Source organism: Platalea leucorodia, assembly GCF_965183815.1.
Source record: "Platalea leucorodia genome assembly, chromosome: 5".
Lineage (NCBI taxonomy): Eukaryota > Metazoa > Chordata > Aves > Pelecaniformes > Threskiornithidae > Platalea > Platalea leucorodia.
The window spans coordinates 94,985,585-95,006,036 of NC_138827.1; the positions used below are offsets into that span (position 1 = coordinate 94,985,585).

At 37.6% G+C, this 20,452-nt stretch overlaps 1 protein-coding gene across 15 annotated transcripts in view; it reads left to right on the plus strand.

Moving 5' to 3' along the window:
• R3HDM1 (R3H domain containing 1) overlaps positions 1 to 17,337 on the plus strand; it is a 54,579-nt gene extending 37,242 nt beyond the window's left edge. For 8 of the 15 annotated variants that reach the window (XM_082313083.1, XM_082313094.1, XM_082313084.1 and 5 more), the window contains 10 exons: positions 268 to 388; positions 5,368 to 5,522; positions 6,102 to 6,250; positions 8,281 to 8,384; positions 8,999 to 9,166; positions 12,027 to 12,196; positions 12,402 to 12,552; positions 13,935 to 14,017; positions 14,846 to 14,930; positions 15,926 to 17,337. In XM_082313083.1, coding sequence (XP_082169209.1) covers positions 268 to 388; positions 5,368 to 5,522; positions 6,102 to 6,250; positions 8,281 to 8,384; positions 8,999 to 9,166; positions 12,027 to 12,196; positions 12,402 to 12,552; positions 13,935 to 14,017; positions 14,846 to 14,930; positions 15,926 to 16,293 — 1,554 coding nt within the window. In that variant the 3' untranslated portion in view covers positions 16,294 to 17,337. The other 7 variants (XM_082313097.1, XM_082313085.1, XM_082313088.1 and 4 more) reach the window with 4 other exon arrangements.
• The last annotated feature ends 3,115 nt before the right edge of the window (positions 17,338 to 20,452 follow it).

Consider the following 20,452-nt stretch of genomic DNA (forward strand, 5'->3'; position numbering starts at 1 on the left):
TGTCTCAGATGTTTCTTTGTAGAAATTGGGAATTGTTACGTCTACAGTGAAAGTAGAAGAAACTTGCTGTTAAAGAGCGAATTTATGTATTATAAGTACAATAAGTATAAGTTTATAAGTTTTTCAGTTGTGAAACCATTTAACACTAGTTGCACCTTTTAGTAAGTTTTGCATCTTTCTTTTATCATGTGATTCTTTTTGCATTTAGATGTCTGCCTTCTATAAACTTGCAGGTAGTGAATCTCTTTAATTGTTGTTTGATTTTAGATGCCAGCTTGTTATTGTACCCCCAATCAGTATCCGCACTCCAGTCAACAATATCGACCTGTTTCTGTCCATTACAACACACAGCAAAACCAACCATTGGCACAGCCTGGACAGCAGACAGGTTTGTTGAACTTTTTCAGCATTTCATTAGAACACCTCGTGTGCTTTTTTCCTGGTTTGCTTTTTAAACTTACTTTGCGGTATAATTTCAAATAAAGTGAAAGTTCAGATAGGGAATACAAAGTGTAGCTAACCTCAGGTGGAAAAATTTGAGTCAGTTGTTTGTGAAAGTTGAGATTTGAGCCATTACTATCAGTGGCTCATGCTGTAACTTTAATTAGAGGATTTTTTTTTTAAGTTTAGAACTGAATAATTTAAAAAACTTGTAACATAGTTACTAACTTTTTAGTAACTTACAAAGTAAGATGAATTAGTACCTTTAAATGATGTAACATTGCAGAGATGCACCTTAACTGAAAGTTCTAAACAATAGATACTAATTTTAGATGTTGTGGCATGAAAAGACTGCTATGCAGAAGATAGTGATGATACTGTTTTAATTCGTCTTTCTGTCCTATGATTAAAGGTGTCTGGGTATTGAATAGAATATATAATGAGACTTAAGTGGTTAGAATTAGTTTTTTGCTCCTCCTCTTTCTAGTAAAGGCTTTTCTACTGTTTCTGAGTTAACTTTCTATGAATGTTATCAAGCTGCATTTTTGTCTCCTTTCTCTCCTATTGTCTTTTTTCCTTAGAAATTGTAACTGTAGCTACCATTATTCTAATAATCTGTACTTAAAAATATTGTTATGACTTCTTCAATAAGATTTGGATTCCTGAAACAAATTTACTTCTGAGTAATATCTTGACTCGCAGTCAAAACTTTCAGAAGTAACTAGTGATGTCTGGAGGCAGAGATCCTTAAAAATCCAGCTTTTATACCATGTCTTAGTTGAATACGTTAGACTTGGCATCCCTTTGAGTTTCCTTCAGGAAGAAGGATTTTTTTAATCCACCTCCCCTCCCCCCCCCATGTTTTGTTCTACAGAAATAGGATGAAAGATCAGCTTTTACAAATATTAATTGGGTTTCTTCATAGCTGTTCTAGGAAGTAGCCTGTAAGAGGGATGGCTCCCTCTTCCGCAGCCCTTCTAGGAAGTGCTCCAACAGCAGCACCACTTGAAGTTGTTATTCAGGCTTCAGGTCACAAATTTAGGCGGGATTATTTCATTGCAGAATCATCAAGATGTGATGCGCACTTATGGTAGGGTTGTCAGATCATTTTAAAATACCGTTAGTACCTGCTTACTGCAAAATAGGTCACCACTTTTCACTCTTCAGAAGTGAAAGTACATTGACATTTTTTCAAAGGAAAACAAATTACTCATTTTTGCAACTTATTTTATCCACTGTTGTTAAAGATGTGTTATCCAACTGTATTACACAACCCGCTTTCCTTCCTCAGAGTTTTTAATACCTAGGCTACTTAATAGCAAAAAGTCTGAGGCTCAGCTGGGGTTACTTCCCCATTTACGGGGACACCCTATGTGAATAGCGCACAAACTCTTGAAATCGGGGAGAGCCCAGTGTACATATGTAGCTAAACAAAACAATCTGAATTTGAAAGCATGGGGTGATGGTGCATCAGCACCAAGATGCAAAGGGAGGAATCGGTTGCTCTTAGGTAAGTAAGTTTCTTTATTGTCTGTTTTTAGCTCTTTATGTTTTAACTGAATTTCACTGCCTGTAATGTGGACAGGGTGAAAAGCATCAGCAGCTAAAATCTCCCTCTGTGTCGTAGAAGAAATAAAATAAGCAAGCTGTGCAAGGCAGCTACTTTACTACTTTGATAATGTATATTGTACCTGTAACCCTGGCATTGAGATCATGTTTAAGTAGCGAAGGAGTGGTCCAGCCAATAATTCCATTCAGTCCTGTTTGGTTACTTGGTGTTTACTGGCACTAATTGTAGAGAGAAGTATTTTAGTAGCAACTGCGTAACTAGTGTTAACTCAAAATCTCCAAATTGCTACCTAGCCATTGCTGGCTCTCATTTACTGCTTTATAGGCAAATTTGAATCAGCATTCTAGAGATGGAAGGTTCCACATCATGTTTTCTCTTCTGTAAGCTGCTCATGAGATGGTGTATTTTGAAATTATCTCACTTGTAGATTTATTTTCAACCTTAAATGTTTATATTAAGTTGATACACAGCTACATCTGAAGCGGTTGACACTTAATAGCGATGGCTGTTTTTGAGACAAAAGGCAGCATGTTACTTGGCTAATATAGCAATGTGTCTGGTCAAAAATGAGAATTAACAAAACTTGTATTAAATAAAAGCCGTGGGTTTTATTCATCTTGTAAAGTGGTTACTAACTATGAAATAACTTTCCCAACACAAATTTAGATAAAAGATGACAGCTTCTGAGAACACGGCAACTGAAGCCGCTTTTGGTTTAATATTACGGAGTGGCCTGACTTTATTTATGAGCTGTTGGATTCGGGGCCGTAACACTGTCTGAGAGGTTTACATTTCTCACAGTGAACCGGTCTCTTTTTCAGCTGCTTCCTGGCTTCCTTTTTAAAGGGGTTTCAGGTGAAATATTTGGGGGGTTCAGTTTTAATAAAAATGCTTTGGCTGCCCAAAAGATGTTGGGAGAAGACAACTCTCTTTAAGAAAAAGGCATTTCTGATTGCCATGATAATGAGGGCCCAGTTACCATGAGACCTAACTCTACAGGTTGATTAAAAATCTTATGTGAACTTCAATTACTTTAGGAACATCAGCTGAAGTTCAGCTAGCTTCTGCTTCACAACGGCCAGTGATAAAACTATTACAGTTGTAATAATAGCTGTAGTTGTAATAGTTGTAATCAAGCGATACTCGCAGCTTGTGAACCAAGTGATTGTGCTTGCTTTTCTGTTCTTGAGTAAAGGCTGTTTCTCACTCTTTGTGTTATTCAGAAAATGTATTTCTATATTCTGTAAGTTAACTTTTCTTGCATTAACAGTGATTTCTTTTTCATTACGTAAATATTAAGAACATGCTTCTTTTTTATCTACTGTTTCAGAGTATTTCTGTGTAATGAGACAATCTGCTATGGCAGGTGTGGGTTTTCTGCTGAGGGCTGCAGTTCTGTCAGACCACTCTCTATGCAGAGGTGAAATTGGGAAGCTAAAAATAGAGCATTCTTTGGAACGCTGTGGGGAACCTTCTTGGCAGGCAATTTATATTGTTCCGGTTCTCTCTGCCTGCAAAATTGATCGTGCCTGTCTCTGGAAGTGTCAGAAACAGCTGAAAAATATTCACAGCTATATTGCAATTTCTGGGAAATGAGGGGTTTAGATTGCAGATGTATTGATTGGATCTGTCGTATACTGCAACTGTGCGTTCTGCTGCTCTTTAGGTGCCATAGATCATTTTGTAACAAAGCACATTTAAGCATTTTGTTTATTACAGATACAAGATGGATTTTTGTGCACAGTTCAAATTTAAGAGTTATTAAAAAGTCTCACTACTAATCCTGATTCAAGCATGCCATGTTCTCAAGTTTTGTGTAGTACTCTGAAAATATTTATAGCGTGTTGTGTGTGTTTCTAATGAATAGCTCTCTTGGTTTTAACAAATTGAACCTTCTTCCCTTTAATTTTCTGAAGCAACATTTGATTAGATTAACAGTCTTTTTTAGTCTTCATTGTTGCAATTTCTATAGAGACAGCCAGCTGAGACTGTTGATTACATACATACAGGGCACAATGAACATGGTGAATTAATGAACACTGGTGGGTTTTGTTTACAGAAAAGTGCTTTGTGTTAACTGAATAATTATTTTCAAAATAGACCATGCAATTTTTTAAACTGAGTTTAAAAATATCCAAGTGAGTTTTTGCAGCAATATTTGCTTTATTATAGCTCCATGCCAAGGTAGGGAGCGTGGGGAATGTCAAGGTCAGTAGAATGTGAATGTGTCCAAGTTAAATACAGACTCGCCTTGCCATCAGTGCATCTTGACAAGCCCAGTTTTGTTATTCTGGAGCGATAACTGGCTTTGTCTCAGAAACACTGTTAGTTACGGTTTTTTGCTGATGTGGTAAGTAGCACATACCTGTATAATAGAATATGACAAAAAGAACTTTACTTGTGTTCTGCATGTGTTTTGATCATGGTAGCAGTTACCTACCATGTGCTTTAAAAAAGAAAAAAGAAAGCAGGAATTAAGGTTGGACCTAATAAATGCACAGATTTCCTGTTTGGCACTCATGCTGGGGTTTTGGTTTTTTTTTTGTTGGGGGGGGAGAGGGGTTGGGGTTTTTTTCTTTTTAGGCTATTTTTGAAAGAGAGCAGAGGATACCAGTTTAAGCAATAATAAATTGTTGTAGAGGCACTGTAGAGGGTATGATATGAAAGATATGATAATGAAATTATATGAAAGATATGAAAATCTTTCTTTTTTTCCCCGAGATAACTTTGAATATAAACTGTCTTCCACTGTATATGAACATGGCTTTTACCTGGAAGATTGTTCTCAGTTCCCAGTTGTTTTTAGCATTACAGATTTCAGTAGAAATTGCTCTTTCTAAAAAGATTTGCACACATGCCTTACACAAATTTTCTTGACGTGTGCTTCAGGTTTGAGTCATAGTCAAGATACTCTCATCCCTAGGGCACCTGAGGCACTAGCAGAATTTAGCATAACTAGAATTTCAAAACTAAAGTACCTAGAATGGCTTTGTTCATAATAATAGACAATTAATTGGTTTTGATATTATCTAGCATGCTTTGTTCAAATGCTTTCAGCTTTCACCTATCAAATCAAGGTGTTAATGCATGTAACTCACTAGAGTGTAAATAAATATTGCAAGCATGTGAAAGCAGCATTGCAAATAGTATGTATAGTGTTTCATGCTGGATCCAAATTAATAAATCTGTTCACTTTAATGTTGGCTTCTTTTTATATGCATGATAAGTTCAACTCTTTCATGAAGTTGCCAGATTTAAAAAGCCATTGGAAAACGTTGCACATATATTTTCACATAGGCAACTGTGTACAAAACGTGTTCATTATTTCAAAATAAGATGTAAATGTATGATTTCAGGTTACCAGGTTTTGCCTAACCAGCAGCAAAACTACCAGGGTTTAGTTGGAGTTCAGCAGGCTCAGAATCAAAATCTAGTCAGTGGCCAACACAACAACGTTGGGAATCAAATTCAAGGTGTGATTGTTCCATATCCTTCAGTGCCATCGTATCAGGTGGGTAATTTATTCATAACATTCCAAGCACTCTTCTGTGTGTTGCAGTGATATTTTTTTTTTTATTATTAATATTTTTAAGTACATTGCTTTGTAAATGGTAGAAAGCTGCAAGCAGGGACAGAAATTAAAAAGCAAAATAAAAACCTCACAATTGAAGCAAGAACAGAATCTGTCACAAGTGTACAAGTTCTAGTCCTGTTGAATGCCAAGTGCTGTGTTAATTGCAATTCAGAGGATGGAAAATCTTATGAGCTTTTCCTTCCCCACCACCCTGCTTTCTGTTGTAGAGAAAGTCTCTTTTGTTAATTTATGGAGTCCCTTGGAACCAACATTTACATTTTTGGGGAAGAAGATTAAAAGTTTTTTTAATAAAGCACTGTTATTTCAGCTGCTGTTATCACTAGTCTTCTGGATGTAGAGAACTTCAGCAGATCTTTCAGTTTCTGGTTTTTTTTTTTTTTTTTTTTTTTTTTTTTTTTTTTTTTTTTTTAAATTCTTATATAAACTAGGTGATGGTCAAGAGGCAGAAAGAAACATTGTCTGCAGAAGAAAATCTTAATGTGTTCTCAATTTTAGGTTTCGGTGCCTCAAGGTTCCCAAGCACTGCCCCAGCAGACGTATCAACAGCCTGTTATAATTCCCAGTCAGTCAAATCAAGGATTGCCCACAACAGGAATGCCAGTTTACTATAGCGTCATTCCGTCAGGTCAACAGAATAATTTAAGGTGAGTTTAACTCAGTTATTTGATTTCTCAGCAACTAGGCTTTAACTGCCTTGTAACTGACGGGGTCTGCTATAGTATTGCATATATTAAAATGTATTTTAAAGGCAGACTTACAGACACTTTATTATCTATCTATTTTTGCTCTTATGCAATTAACTAAAACAACCAGTACTGCTTTAATTGGGACGTACTCGTTAGACTGGAAAACATTGTTCCCATATCACTTTCAGTAATACTTTACTACAGTTCCACATCTTCAGTTTTCTGCATTCCTTCTCTTATACACGAAACACCAGTGTGTTCAGTTGCCATGCCTTTTTGCAGTAACATTTCAGAGGACTATCCATATTCACTGGTTTTGCCAAAGATACGCCTTGAATAAGGTGTAGAGAAAAGAGAATTTGAATCCCAGAAAAAGGCTGACGTTTTTCCTTTTTTGGAGCTTTGTCGGGAAGGAGCTTAGCTTACTTTGTCTGTGTAGCTAAGGAGGCCTGCTGGCACAAAGCTGGCTCTGAAACAAGTATAGGAACTTTTTCCTATGCTCCAGGTTTGTTTGATAAATAACTTTTTTTTTTTAACTTACCTTGGTAACAGCAAATTGGTCTACCTGTACAGACCTCCCTGTGTATACATTTATGAGAGAACAGATAGACACCTAAAAGAATTCATTAGGATTAATGCTTGTTATAAATTTTTCTCTATTTTTTGAAGTTACAAATGTGCATCACTTAAAAATACCTTGCTTGCAGCTTTTAAACAAGCAGCAACAGTATGAAGCTTGCCTCAGCCTTTCGTGAATGCAGAGACTTAAATAGTATTTGTGTCATCGCTGCATGGCTTCATCTACTTAAATCTGAATTCTTGTTCTTTGTATCTGAAGGTTCTTTTTATCTTTTTTGAAGTAAGTTTTCTTGCTTGATCTTTTGCGTCATTTAGAATGTCCCTCTCTTTTGAACACTGAAACCTTTGTTTGGAATTCAGAGCAGACTAGCAACTAATGACAGCATCTTGCTTTTATCATAATAGCTGTGTTGCAGCACTTTGACAAGGAAAGGAGAACAGTGTTCTGTAGGAACTGAATAGTCGCAAACCTACAGGTCACTATTGAAAACTATAATCAGTAGACAGATGAGAAGCTGTATGAGAGTACGCATCCCATGCAGATATAAAACCATCTGGTTTAGTTTTCACTCAGTTTTGTCTGCTTTAATGGAAGGGAATCTTTAAATTAAAATTACATAATTGAACTGTGGGGCAAAGGATGGAACAAGCTTCTTGTGACGACATAGGTAAAAATGGTAAGTCCAACAGGATTACACCTACTTTTTTTCCTGTATCTGTTACTTACCTGTCTTTCCCCTGAATGCCCTGAAAAATACCTGGCATAAATAAATGTTTAAAGTTACCTTTTTCTTACATACTACAAACAAATGGAAGGTTGTTTATCTCCTGGAGTCACCTTCCATGACTAGTTATTTTTCCTTTTCCCACACCCTATGCGGTAAAGCCATGGAAAGGCAATCATCTCTTTAAGCTGTGTTACTTTACACTGAAGCAGAGGTGTGCTCCTTTGGCGTGCCGAATAAGCTGGCTTGGCCGCATGGGGCCAGCCTCCAGCTGAGGGACTGCATCTGAAATCCTCGTAGCAGGTTCTGTGGTGGTCATTTAACTGAGACCTAATTCTGGTTAATTGGGCAAGACAACAAATTGTCTTTTTATTCTTCTTCTTCTACGTGTCTTTATACTGATACAGCACTATTGACACAAAAATAATTTGTCAAAATAGGTGAATTAGTACAGCCTCTTAATGTATGCAGGGCATAAGTTTTTGCCAAGACAGACGTGAAATTTCAGTCTTCTGAAGAATGAGTAGATTTGGAGGTAGGTGGGAATATTATCGATTTTAAAATTAACAAAATCTCAGTGATTTGCAGTATGTGTAGACAGCAAATGCAGCAGTCATGATTAAATAAATGAGTGTAGCATAAATGCCTGTTAGTCATGTTCTTTCTTTATTATTATTATTACAGTTCATCAGTAGGATATCTGCAGCCTCCTGGATCAGAGCAGATACAGTTTCCTAGAACATCATCACCATGCAACTCACAGCAGCTTCAAGGACAGCAGTGTGCAGGTTGGGGGAATACAGTTTTTATTGAAAGACTTCAAAAATGTCTAGCTATTATCGTGCTGGGTGATTGGATATTTGCTATTAAGGGTTTGATTTAGAATTAGCTATTGTATTATATTTCCTTCTGTGTTCCGTTTTTGAAGTTAGATTGGATTAACTTGACATGTCAATTTGTTTATCATTGAAAGCTCTCAAGTTACTTTCTTAGAATTCAGTGACGTACATCATAATGCTTTGCGTGTCTGCTTCTGAGTTGAGAGAGACATGGGAACTATATGTTCTCAGCAGAATGACTTTCATCTTTTCCTGAATAGCTACATGGGTCTGAAAAAAATGAGATTTGCATTTACATTTGATAGAACAAGAGCAGGGTACATTTTGGAAGCAGTATACTTGGCTCTTCTACTCAAGAAGCATTCTAGATTTCACTTAATGGAGCAGGAGTAACGATTTTCTTAAGAGTTCCTGAGAAGAGGGTGAAAACTGTAAGCATTCTGGGTTTGGATAGAGAGGAGAGGTAGCTTTTTGACCTGCTGAAAAGCTAAATTAAGTACTCCGAATCTGTGTGGGGTGTTTTGTTTTTATGGTAGCCTTATTTACTGCTTTTGCTTTCATAGTTTATAGCAACCATTCAAGTCAGAAGCCATCACCTCCTACATTATTGCCACCTTCATCAAAGTCAAAGCCGCAACAGGCTGCTTCCATTGTGCACTACAGCATAGTGTCTCCACCCTCATCATGTAAAAGTTCGCCCACTGGTCTTTCCATCATGCAGCCAATAAAAGGTATATTTTATTGGGATTTTCATCTAAGCCATTCTGTTTAGAAATCCGTTGTAAATTCTCAGATTGATTTTATGGCTAACTACTAGAACAACTGCTACTTGAGTGCCATTTCTGCAAATACTTTTTTTGTAATTCTTCATCTGAATTGCTATTATTGTAACTTTAAAAATGACAAGTTGGAACTTAAGTGAAACAGTAGCCAACTTCATGGGGGCAGCCTGGAGGCAGCCTTCAGCAGTTAAGTGTCCCTCAGCAGAAGCACTTAAATCGGGTTCAGAATGTTTTGATCTACAAAATATTTGGGTAATTTTTAGAAGGTGTATAAATAGCAGTCTCCATGGCTTGTGAAAACAGCGGTGACATAGAGCTTGTCATACCCATGAAAAGTTTATAAATGTTAATATCCAAACACTTTAAAACTCTGAATTTCCAACCATAAAATTAATGGACTGATCAGGAAATCAAGAGCACTAGGGTTTGCCACCAAACCAGAGGTTATGGAACAATCCTGTGATCATAGCAGTACTGTCTGTATTTTACCAAAAGGGAATTTGATACATTAGAGGTTTGGCTGGCCAAAAAGGGGTAATCTCAAATACTGCTATCTCAGTATTTTGCAAGCAAGCAATACATTAAACAACTTAGGTCAGTGACCTAGATTCCACTATAGATGTGGTGTTTTCTTATGAACATTTATCTTTTTAAGATATTTTTAGAGCCTGTTTGTTAGTAAATAGATAACAAGCAGTTAAGCAGCAAGATAGCTGGATTAGCAGTGTATTTTAGTTTGTGGACAGGTTTGGTTTTGTTTCCATTTTGCTTCAAGTTTGGGTGGCTTTAATTCTGGAGGACTGTCATTTCAGGATGTCTGAAATCAGTCTCGCACTAGTTTGTTCTTCTGCCCTCCTAATCTATGCTGGCAGTGCTGGTTTTATGCCGTTTTGAAGGCCTGATTCAAACCTGTTAAACTGTGATCTAAAGAAGTTTGGGGAAGGGGGAAGCCCTCTATGACACAGGGAGAACAAATTTTGAGAGAATAAAGAAAAGTGTGCATTTCAGCAAGCGATATTGAGGTGATGAATCAAGGCAACCGAGATAAGGACAGTGAGGACGTACAGAGACAAGCAGCAGAGTTGTATTTCTTTTCATTTGGAAAAGTTATAGAGGACCAGAGTGCAAATCTGGGGAGCCTTTCAAGGATTTCTTCTGGGTTTCCCTTCTCATGGGTTTTGACAGGTGATAAAGTGTCCGCAAAACTGACTTATGCGTTCTATGACACTTCGTTTTGTTAGCATGCTTCTTTAGGAAAAGAATTCCATTTATTTTCATTTACTGAAATGCGTGGAACTAGAAGTAGTAGAAAGAACAAGGTTTTTCTGGATGTACAAAGTTTTCTTTTGCAGTTTAAATAGCATTTTCAGATTGTGACACTATTTTTTAGAAATGGTGCTGTAGATGGTTTTGAGAGATAAGCATGTTTTTGTTGGGTGTTCAGTTCTCACAGAAGAGAGATAAGAGAGTTGTACGCTGAGTGCTGCAGAATAAAATGCTATATTATTATAAAACAGTAAGCTGTAAATAAGTACCGTTTATAATATTTGTAAATATATGCATAAAATATTAAAATGAAAGCAATTTTCTTGTGTAAAATGTAGTCTGTATATAGATGTTTGTCTGGTACATCTCAGGTTTACATATAGGGATTACATAAGTTTATGGCTTTACCACCTGGAAACTGTTGTGTTATATATTATTCAGAATACAGTTTACAAAAGCTAATATAATTTTAATATTACGAGTTCATTATTCTGCATTGTTTGGTTTGCTTTTCGAAGGAGTCTGTTTCTTTTTATGGAGCCCAGGGGTAGTGAAAACAACAGCCAGTGTTAAAAAATGCAAGACAAATGCATTTTATAATCTGTATCGGACTGCTTCTGACTGATGCTATGACGTAGGTCATAAATTGAGACGATTGCAGACTCCCTCTTTAAAGGTGGATGATTAAATGATTAAACCATGTGTTTTAATCGTGGTTTCTGAGAAATGCTGTAAACAGTGGGTAGAGCAGAGAAGGAAATTGCAAACAGCCATTTACAAGTAAACAGGACGTTATATAAATTACCTGGGACAGAGCCAGGCCGAAGGGGGAGGACAGCTTCTCTCTCGGGCAGCCTCCCGTCACAACTCCTCATGCGGAACCTTGCGGAACAGCGCTGGCGGCTGAGCTGTTCTCCCCTGACTTCGGCACGCCTGTAGCTACCCCAGGAGCGAAGCGGGACGGGATGTGGGGATCCATTTGCAGCCTCGGCCCGGAAAAACATTCATATATAAAACTTGTAAATAAGGATGATTTTGCTTCAGACTAAAGATTGATTCCAGGTCTTTCTGATGTATGCCATCGTATCAGAGAGAACATTTTGAGTCCTTATTGCTGCATATCATGTACAACTAACTAGGTAACTTCTGTTTTTAAATAAAGCCTATTTTTTCTTAGTATCACGTTTTCTTCAACACATTGCTCTGACAGTAACTACAGTGAATGTTGAATACTTTCAACTACTATTAAATAGAACGATTTTTTCCAAAAATGTTCTCAATAATGAGTTTCAGTGGTTCCGCTTTATCTTTTCTAGTTCTGGGAAGGCCCCTCAAAGTTAACTATCACAGATTTATCTGATAGTGGGAATGTAATTGTACAGAAGAAACTGTTCTAGTTTTCTAGAATTCAGCAGCTTGCTTTAGCAAAACATTCATTATGTTATTTCTCTGTTTTGTTTTTTTAATTCGCATCTGTTCTGCTAAAATGAAAATTGAAGTGTATGATGAACTAAGTGTATCCTACCGATTTCTTGTCTTGTAGCGGTAGCACCACCACCAGGTGGAGGAGTAGTAATGATGCAGCTAAATATACCTAACAATCCTCAGCCTCGGAACCATTCACCTCCACAATGGAAACAGAATAAATATTACTGTGATCATCAAAGGGGGCAGAAGTCCACAGAACTTAGCACTTTAGACAGTGCTGCACAGGTATGACGATGTTCTTTGGTTTTGCAGGATGACTTATAATTTGCATAAATTGCGTCTTTGTGTGTTTTTTCAAAAGTTCTTTTTGGGGAATAAAAGGCTGCTCTGATAATACTTAAAATAGCTATTTTAACTTTACTTCAGTCTTTGAATGCTGCAGGTGTTCAACTAGGTACTTTTTAAAGCACTAACTTGTTGTTTATTCCAGTTGCAGCATAGTCCTCAACTAGGTAGTCCTGTCACCTCACCGGCCCAGTCACCAGCACCAGCTCAGCTGTCAAACATGAAGAACATCCGTCCCACATTAACACCTCTTTCTATTGTGTCCCAGTTTTCTAGACCTTTTGTCCCTGGACAAGGTATATATTTTTAGTTAACTCAAATGTGTGCATGTTTTCTGTTTGAATGTTTTAAAATACAAGTGCTGTGAGGATTTTCTGATGAACTGTGGCTCACTTTAGTAGTAATGCTACAGAAGCAGGATCATCAAAATTATCCACTCAAGCATCATGTAAAATTTCACCTTATCTCTGCACTGATACCGTCCCCTGTATTCTGTAGCCCACTAGCTTTCTCGTATGTGAAATTCCCCATTTCAGCACTGAAAATATTAATAAAATGTTTGCTATAATTTAGCTTCAAGTTTTAACGATAAATCAAGAACTTGACACACGCTGTCACAAAGGATATACTTTTAGAGCTACAAAGATAAATAATGTGGGAGTAGCTGATCTTAATACATGAGGTGGCCATATTATCTTTTGGGAGAAAGGTATAGAAATGCGATGTTGAGATGAATGTTCTGGCAAACTCACTTACTAGTTGATGATGCACTGAATCAAATCGCTGCCTAAGCGAGAAATCTTCATTCCTTTGTAGAAAAACTAGCGTGATGGGACTACAGGCTCTAGCCAATAGTGTTGCTACTTCAATTAGTATGTCAGAGAGTACCCACCCAAAGACAGAAAAAACCCCTTTGTAGAAGAATTTGTCCTCTGCTGCCATGTTAACAGAAAACCAGAACACAGGGAGTTTTCACTGAGATGTGATAGCTGATAACATTTAAAAACCAAATGATAAAAAAACCCCTACTTTTTCAGTGAGCAAAGACGTCCTAGTATAGTTCTCAAACTCAAAATTAATGGGTCTGTTTTACAGAAAGATTTACTTTAAAGCAAAACTTACAGAAAATTCTGTATGTCTTCCTTATCGATAAAGAAAACCTTATTGCTTTGTATTCCGATGTTGTAAAAATTCCAGGTTGCCTGTTGTAAAGTGTACCTCTCAACTTTCTTAATCTTCTGTGATTACTAAAAGCTTCTATTCTGTTGTCTTTGTGGATCCTTGGAGCAAACAGGAATGTGAAGATGTACCTGGCTCTAATCAGGGATATAACCATGAAAATTATTAAATTGGTACACTGAGAGGAGCTTTAGCCTTATTAAGCCCATTTTGAACTGAGAGGATTTAGATAAGACTGCAATGAAGAAGCACTTTTAGTGTGTTTTTCAGTGTAATCCTTAAATGCAAGAACGCCTGTACCTTTTCACCTTGTGATCAGTACATGACTGACTTATATTTATTTAATCATGCCAAATCTTATTTTGTTAGCCTAGCCAAATACACTACTCTGTGCATAGTTATTCTGCTTTCTCTTCTGTGTAAGATACACATCATAAGAGGAACTTGGAGGAAGATTTCATATAATAGAGAAACCCTTCTAATTACCTTTCTCTTTAAGGAGACGCCAGATACCCATTGCTTGGCCAACCCCTGCAATACAATCCACCATCTTTATTACGCGGACAAGTAACAAGCCAGCAGGTATTAAAGAGAACAGTCTCCTGACAACACTGAAAAAAACAGTTCAGGACTACCACTATAACCGCCAGGAATAGGGGAAGATGGTATTGTGTGAGAAGAGTAATTGAGTGGAAGGTGCTGGCTTTCCAGTAACGGTTGTATTCTGTGTTGATACTTCCCATTGTTCTTGTTTTGTTGTATTAAAAAAAAAAAAAAAAAAAAAAAAAAAAAAAGTGAGAAACATTTTCCTGAAATGTAGCTTTAGGGACAGTGCAGATTATGGATTTTTTTTTTTTTAAGCAATTTGCCAGCAGTTCCAAAAATCACAAAGAGAACATTTTGCTAAAAGGATTTTCTTTTATTTGAGTAAAAATTTAAAAACAAAACAAAACAAACATGGGTATTTCTAAACAAAGAGTAGGTTTGTTTCTTATAAGAAAAACAAGACCAAAATATTCATGTTAGCAAAGCTAAAAAGTTTTGCCATCTATTTAATTTTTGGGACAGACACACCGAGCCCCTACCTCTACATTGCTCGGTCCTACCCGAGATCAGCCAGATGTGGTGGGGCAGGGTGCGGGTGGGAGGGGGGCGTTCTGGCAAGCAGATTGAAGGTGATTTTTTTTTTTTTTCATCATTTCCTTCCTTTCTTCTGAAGGCAAGGATTGAATGTGCCTGACTGCAGGATTGCTAAACTCCAAGACTAAAATTGGACATGAAAATCTTTTCTGTACCATGGTAGCGCAGGTTATTTTCCAGACATTCCTCTGCACCGTTTTTCACTGAGCTAACCTAGAAATTTGAAGATACTGGTGCGTTGTCATTAATCATTTATGTCAATCGTTCCAGTGTCAACCTGGAAACAGACATGGAAACAGGGGAAAGAAACCAGCAAAGAAGGCGGCTTCAGCAGATCTTGGTGCAGGAGAACCAGGTATGAAATTGCCGATTGACAGTGTCCTCCAGAAAAATGAATTATGGTGATGGGCTGGGCACATAACACGAAAAGCACAGGTGAGAAAAGGGCCAGAGTGAAGGTCTTTGGACAGAAATGGACATGGCGAACACTGGAAACATAAGGATGGAGAGGAAGACTTGATTTGGAGAGAGGGGAAGAGGGAGGTTAAGTGAGAAAAGTGTAGTTTTGAAGGCTGGAGAAAAGACCAGAAAAGATCAGGACTGGACAGTACTAAAAGGAAAAGCAAGTTTGTCGGTTTACTGGACGTAGGTTCTATTATATAGTTACATTAAATATACGTACCCCTGCTTCCTTTTACTTGCATGAAATGTGAAATCAAACATAAACCACAAAGTAGTTTGTGCTTGTTTTTATTTTTTTTTTTCCTTCTAATATAAATAAGCACATGGATTTGGGGGACATATTAAAGAGATCTACAGATTAGCTCCTCGGAGTTGGTAAAGATGTCATCCAAATAAAACCTGGCATCATCTATCTTCATATCTTTACTGGAAAGAATTTTTGTTGCAAGTGTTACCTACTGTCAACTCTTTGCAAAAAGTTACAGATAAATCAGCTTTTTCTAACAATTTACTGGAGAGGATTTTTTTGAGAGCAGACAGACTAGGTTTTCAGCATGGTGGCGTGTGAAGAGTTAACAGGCCAAGCCAGTGAGATGCTATAGTGAGATCTGAAACCTGCTGCAAAATTAGGTGTTGATTCTTTTATCATTTTTCCCCTCTGTCTTTTGAGGGCCCTCTTTGTATTCTCAGCTTCTGTTTGTACGCTTGTAGCTGTAAGCCGTGCTAAATGTGAAAGCAAAAGGCTCTCTAGAATACCAGAAATGGAATGCCTGTGCATTTGGTATCAGCCAGCTGGAGAGACAAGTATGAAATAACTGATTTTCCATTGTGTTTGTTGTATCGTTAAGTACAATGACCGATTTAGATTCAATGTTTTTCTTGTTTCAGTTGTGGGAAAAGTTCTAGAGATTACTGAACTGCCAGAAGGCATAACTCGTATGGAAGCAGAAAAACTATTTGGAGAACTCTTAAAAGTTGGTGCCAAGATTCGGTGGCTAAGGGATTCGCAGTGTCTACAAACACAGCAGCAGCACCATCGTCGTTACTGTGGCAGCGGAGACAGTAGCGTGAACACTGAGCCATCCAAACCCAGTGACTTGGCGTCCACTTACACGGTTCTAGCTACGTTCCCTACGATGTCAGCTGCTCAGAACGCGCTGAAGAAACAAAGCAGTACCTCAGTGAACAAGTTCAGGCTGAGAACAAGCAAGAAGCACTACGACTTTCATGTTCTGGAAAGGGCTAGTTCTCAGTAGCAGTTACATCAGTGGACACTCAGCCTTTACTACTTCCATGTCCTCCTCTCCTTGATTGGCTTGATGTTATGGGGTTTCTGTTCTCTTCATAGAGACTCCTGGGATGTTTTGTCATATGACATTGGCCACTGAAGAATAAATAACCCAGTGATCCAGCAAGATGAAGAAAAAAAATACAGAGTTAATCCCAAACAATAGCAAGGAATCATCTTTGAGACAGGCAGCTTTCTACAAGGAATGCTGTTGAAATGCCCCCTACTTTTATAGTAGTTTTGTTTTATATTTTTGAATTCTTGTATCAGATCCAAAGTTCTATTGTACAGCAAACGTTCATAAAAATCCATATTCAGATTTGTATTTTATAATCCCTTTTCACAGCCAGCACACAGCTGTCCATTCCAAGGCAGGAACCTGAGGATTGGTGGAGGGGAAAAGAGAACCATTTTCAAGGAATTACACTCATTTTCTAGCAAACTACCCCAAATCTTCAAGTTAACCTGTTCTTTGTCCCTTGTGTTTTCCCCCTTTTTTTTTTTTTTAGGGGAAAGAAAAAAATAATTTTAGTAACTAACTCCTTAGATTTCCCATTTTCTTTTGAGATTCATTCAAGAAATGTCAAAAGAACTTACAAGTAGGTTGTACCCTGGAAGGATTCACTTCTGATCCAACAAGTTTAATAATTATTTAAAGGGGAATATGAATAGGTTACAAGAATGTTCACTGAATCACATTTTAATATTTCTTCTTTTTAGCAAAAGTGTGAAGAAACTAAAATGTATCTTCACCAGTGACAAAATGTTTGCACTTTAATTGTGTTCCCACCAGTATGGATCTCTTTCTCTTCCTTTTCACGCTAAGATAATTGTGTTTGATAAGTGCTGGAAACCTTTTTAATGGTTTAAGTTTTCATCATTTGCAGATGCTCACTGGACATTAAAGATTCATTGCACATAAATGAAACAAACTTTTTCAATTTGTGTAATTTGCAAGGCTGTACAATGTGTGCTGATGCAAGCCTTTTTCAGTTCAAGAAAATAAATGTTTACAAACACAAACTTTTTCAGTGCACTTGTTTAAACTTCTAGGAGTCTTCTGAAGCCTGGATGAACACATTAATGGTTTGGATCCCTTCAACTGTGAGAAAAGATGTTAAAAATAACACAAATACTAGAACTTCTCAAAGAACCACTATCGCTGTTCCTCTTCTTGAAGCATTTATTGATGTTACCTTGCCCTTCATCATTTTTAAATGTTTCCCTATGTAAGTAAAAATCGAGAGAAATTGATCAGAGACCATAAGGGACTGCTCCTTGTTTTTTATTTTTAGCACAGGTGCTGATTTGCTGTGTAGACAAGCAACTGCTTGTTTTCTTCTTAAGGCTATCGCTTTGTAGAAGATGCGTTTGTAACTTCTCCAAGTGGAAACTCAAGGTAAACGTTATGTTTAAAAACACATTTTACAGAGGAAAAGTTAAGAATTTAGTAGGTGCCTAAACCAGCATTGATTTTCATCTTGTATACAAAAAATCCTATCCCTGAACAACCAAACATAAACACATGATGTGGCAAGAACGGTCCTATGCATGTTCAATTCTTAAATCCTTCATGTGATGAATCAAAGTACTTGGAAGAAAACTGACCTGTCTGGGAATAATGTAGCCTAATAAATTAGGTATATGGGACTTGATTCTGCCAAATGCTGTAGCGACAGGTATTTCCGTGACTACAGGTAAACTTGCACACAGATGCTCCCCTAAAACAGAGGGGAAAATGTTCAGCTTCAAGCCCCTAGCCAAAAGACTAATCTACTTATCCCTGTCTGCTTTTCTAAAACGATGGTACTTCTCGGCATTCGAGTTCTTATGCTACTACTTGACTGAATATACTACTTGAATGAGGGGATATATTTACTCTTCATCAGGTTGGATTGCTGTAGTTTACTGCACCCAAAACCAAAGAGGGTAAGAACCCCAGCTTATGCAGATTGTAATATTCCCCCCTCTTCTGAACAGCACAGAGATAACGTGACTAACGCACAGATTCTGTCACTCTTGCCGATTGCCAGTGCGAGTTGAAGATTACGGTTTTAATCCCGTGAAGCAGTTAACAGATTAAGGGTCTGTACCCAGAGAGGCAGCTGCCTCCTGTGGCTAACACATTGCAGGAGAAGGTTTTTCATAGACGTAGAAGAGTAGTCAATAGCTGAGAGCTTCCATCTATTCTGACCAACCCAAGAACTAAATCTAACACCAAATCAAACCATTTCCAGAGGATGCTGCATGACTTGCTTCATTTAATAAACTCTCCCCATAATGACCAAAGAGAAGAAAATGTAATGAGAGAGGTAAGCATGGAGAACACAAGCAATCCAAACAGAAGGAGGGGAGGGATGCGCTGATTAGGAACAAGGCCCAGCAAATAATATTTAATTCTCATCAAGTAAGTTGTAAACTTAAGCGAAAAATGCCCTAGAAGAAAAAATTTGAACGTTTAAGAAGCCAGGTGTATTCTAATCCTGAATCTGATACTTACCTGCAATTACTACGGGCAGGTTACCCTTTCTGAGTATTTTCCTTTGTGTTAAACAAGGGCAGTTACGTTTTTTTTTTTGGACCTGGACATGCCGATACAAGCCTCACAGATACAATAACAGGAATTTGAAAGTGCCAAAGGCCTCTGATGTCTACAGTGGGCACAGAATTCAAGCATTTCTGCTTTACAGTCTTGTTCATTCCTGGTTTTGTGCTATTTCGTACTGTCCCTAGTAACTGAACTGCGTTTAAACGCATCTAACCAAGACCATTTGTACCTTCCTGGCTTTTATGCTTCTGCCCCTTTTGGTTCCTTAAAACACACAAGCCTAGGGACTGCGTACGAAAACCCTGGCAGTAGGTTTGTTCCATAGATCCGGGTCATGCTCTAGAAAGCAAACAAATGCACTTTATGACATGAAATGGACATTGTCTGTAAAACTAGCATTCCCAAGCGTTCTCAATGAATCTTCTAGTCCTCTAGTGTATTTGAGCTGCCTGTCATTTAACATTAAAGCCATTTTTAAAGCAAATAGTAGCAAAAGGAATTAAGTGGGGATTTAAATTATAGTGCAGGAATTTAATACATTTCATTTGGTTGGGAACATGTCTTATAACTTTTAAAGCTGAGGAAAAAGCACTGGAAGAACAACCAGAAAAGACGAACAAATCTGGCTATTACCTATTCCACCGAAGGCTACTATTTCTTGATTCTAATTTTTAATTAATACAGCTATATTACTGTGTAAAATGCATCCCTGAACTGTGAACAGATTCAATGTTATTTGTGATATTACAGTAAAAATGATAATTCACAATGAAGAAAAATTTAAGCCCCATACTCCGGGAACACTCAAAACCACATGGCCGTGAGGCTGGATTCGGGGAGATCGTAACAGCACACCTGAGAATCTACTCACGGCCTCCACATGGCTGCCAAACTACAGCCTCACGTGCCCCAGGTTTCACTAAGACTGGATCGGTATAAAGGGAAACATTGGTAACAGGCATCTTGCATCTTACCCGAGACTCCTCCCTGGGCAAATTTAACCTCCTATAATCTGAAATCCTTTTCTTTCACTCCCACACGTACACTTAGAAGATGACATAAAAAGAAACGTAGTGGAACATCTACAGAAAAAGAAATCTAGCACCGTGGTGTACTGAAGATGGTAGTGCTTAGGTGTTTCTACCTGCAACCACCCCTAATCCTACCAGCCTTGTGCAGAACCCACATTATGTTTCAAGATGCAGGTGGTACAGGACACTGGTAGGTAGAGGCGAGTTCAGTTTTGTCAAAGCATAAGAATTATTTAGCTCGATGAATCAAATAAGGTGATTTGATACGCAACACGCCTTTCACAGTAAGACCATTTTTGTCTTGCGTTATTCAAACAGCTCTATGCCCTTTTCCTGTCTAGTAGTGCAAGCCACTTCCCTCGCAAGGTGGAAGACATAGTTATATTCTCATGCTACGACACTCATTTGTGCCTTAAAACTTCACCTTTAACATGTTTGTTGTTTTGAGTTAATCTTGTACTAACTTGTTTGGATGTCTGAAAGGGAGTCATAATTAAAATTGCAACTAACTTATTTTATAAATACCTGTTTTTGCTCCATGACATATA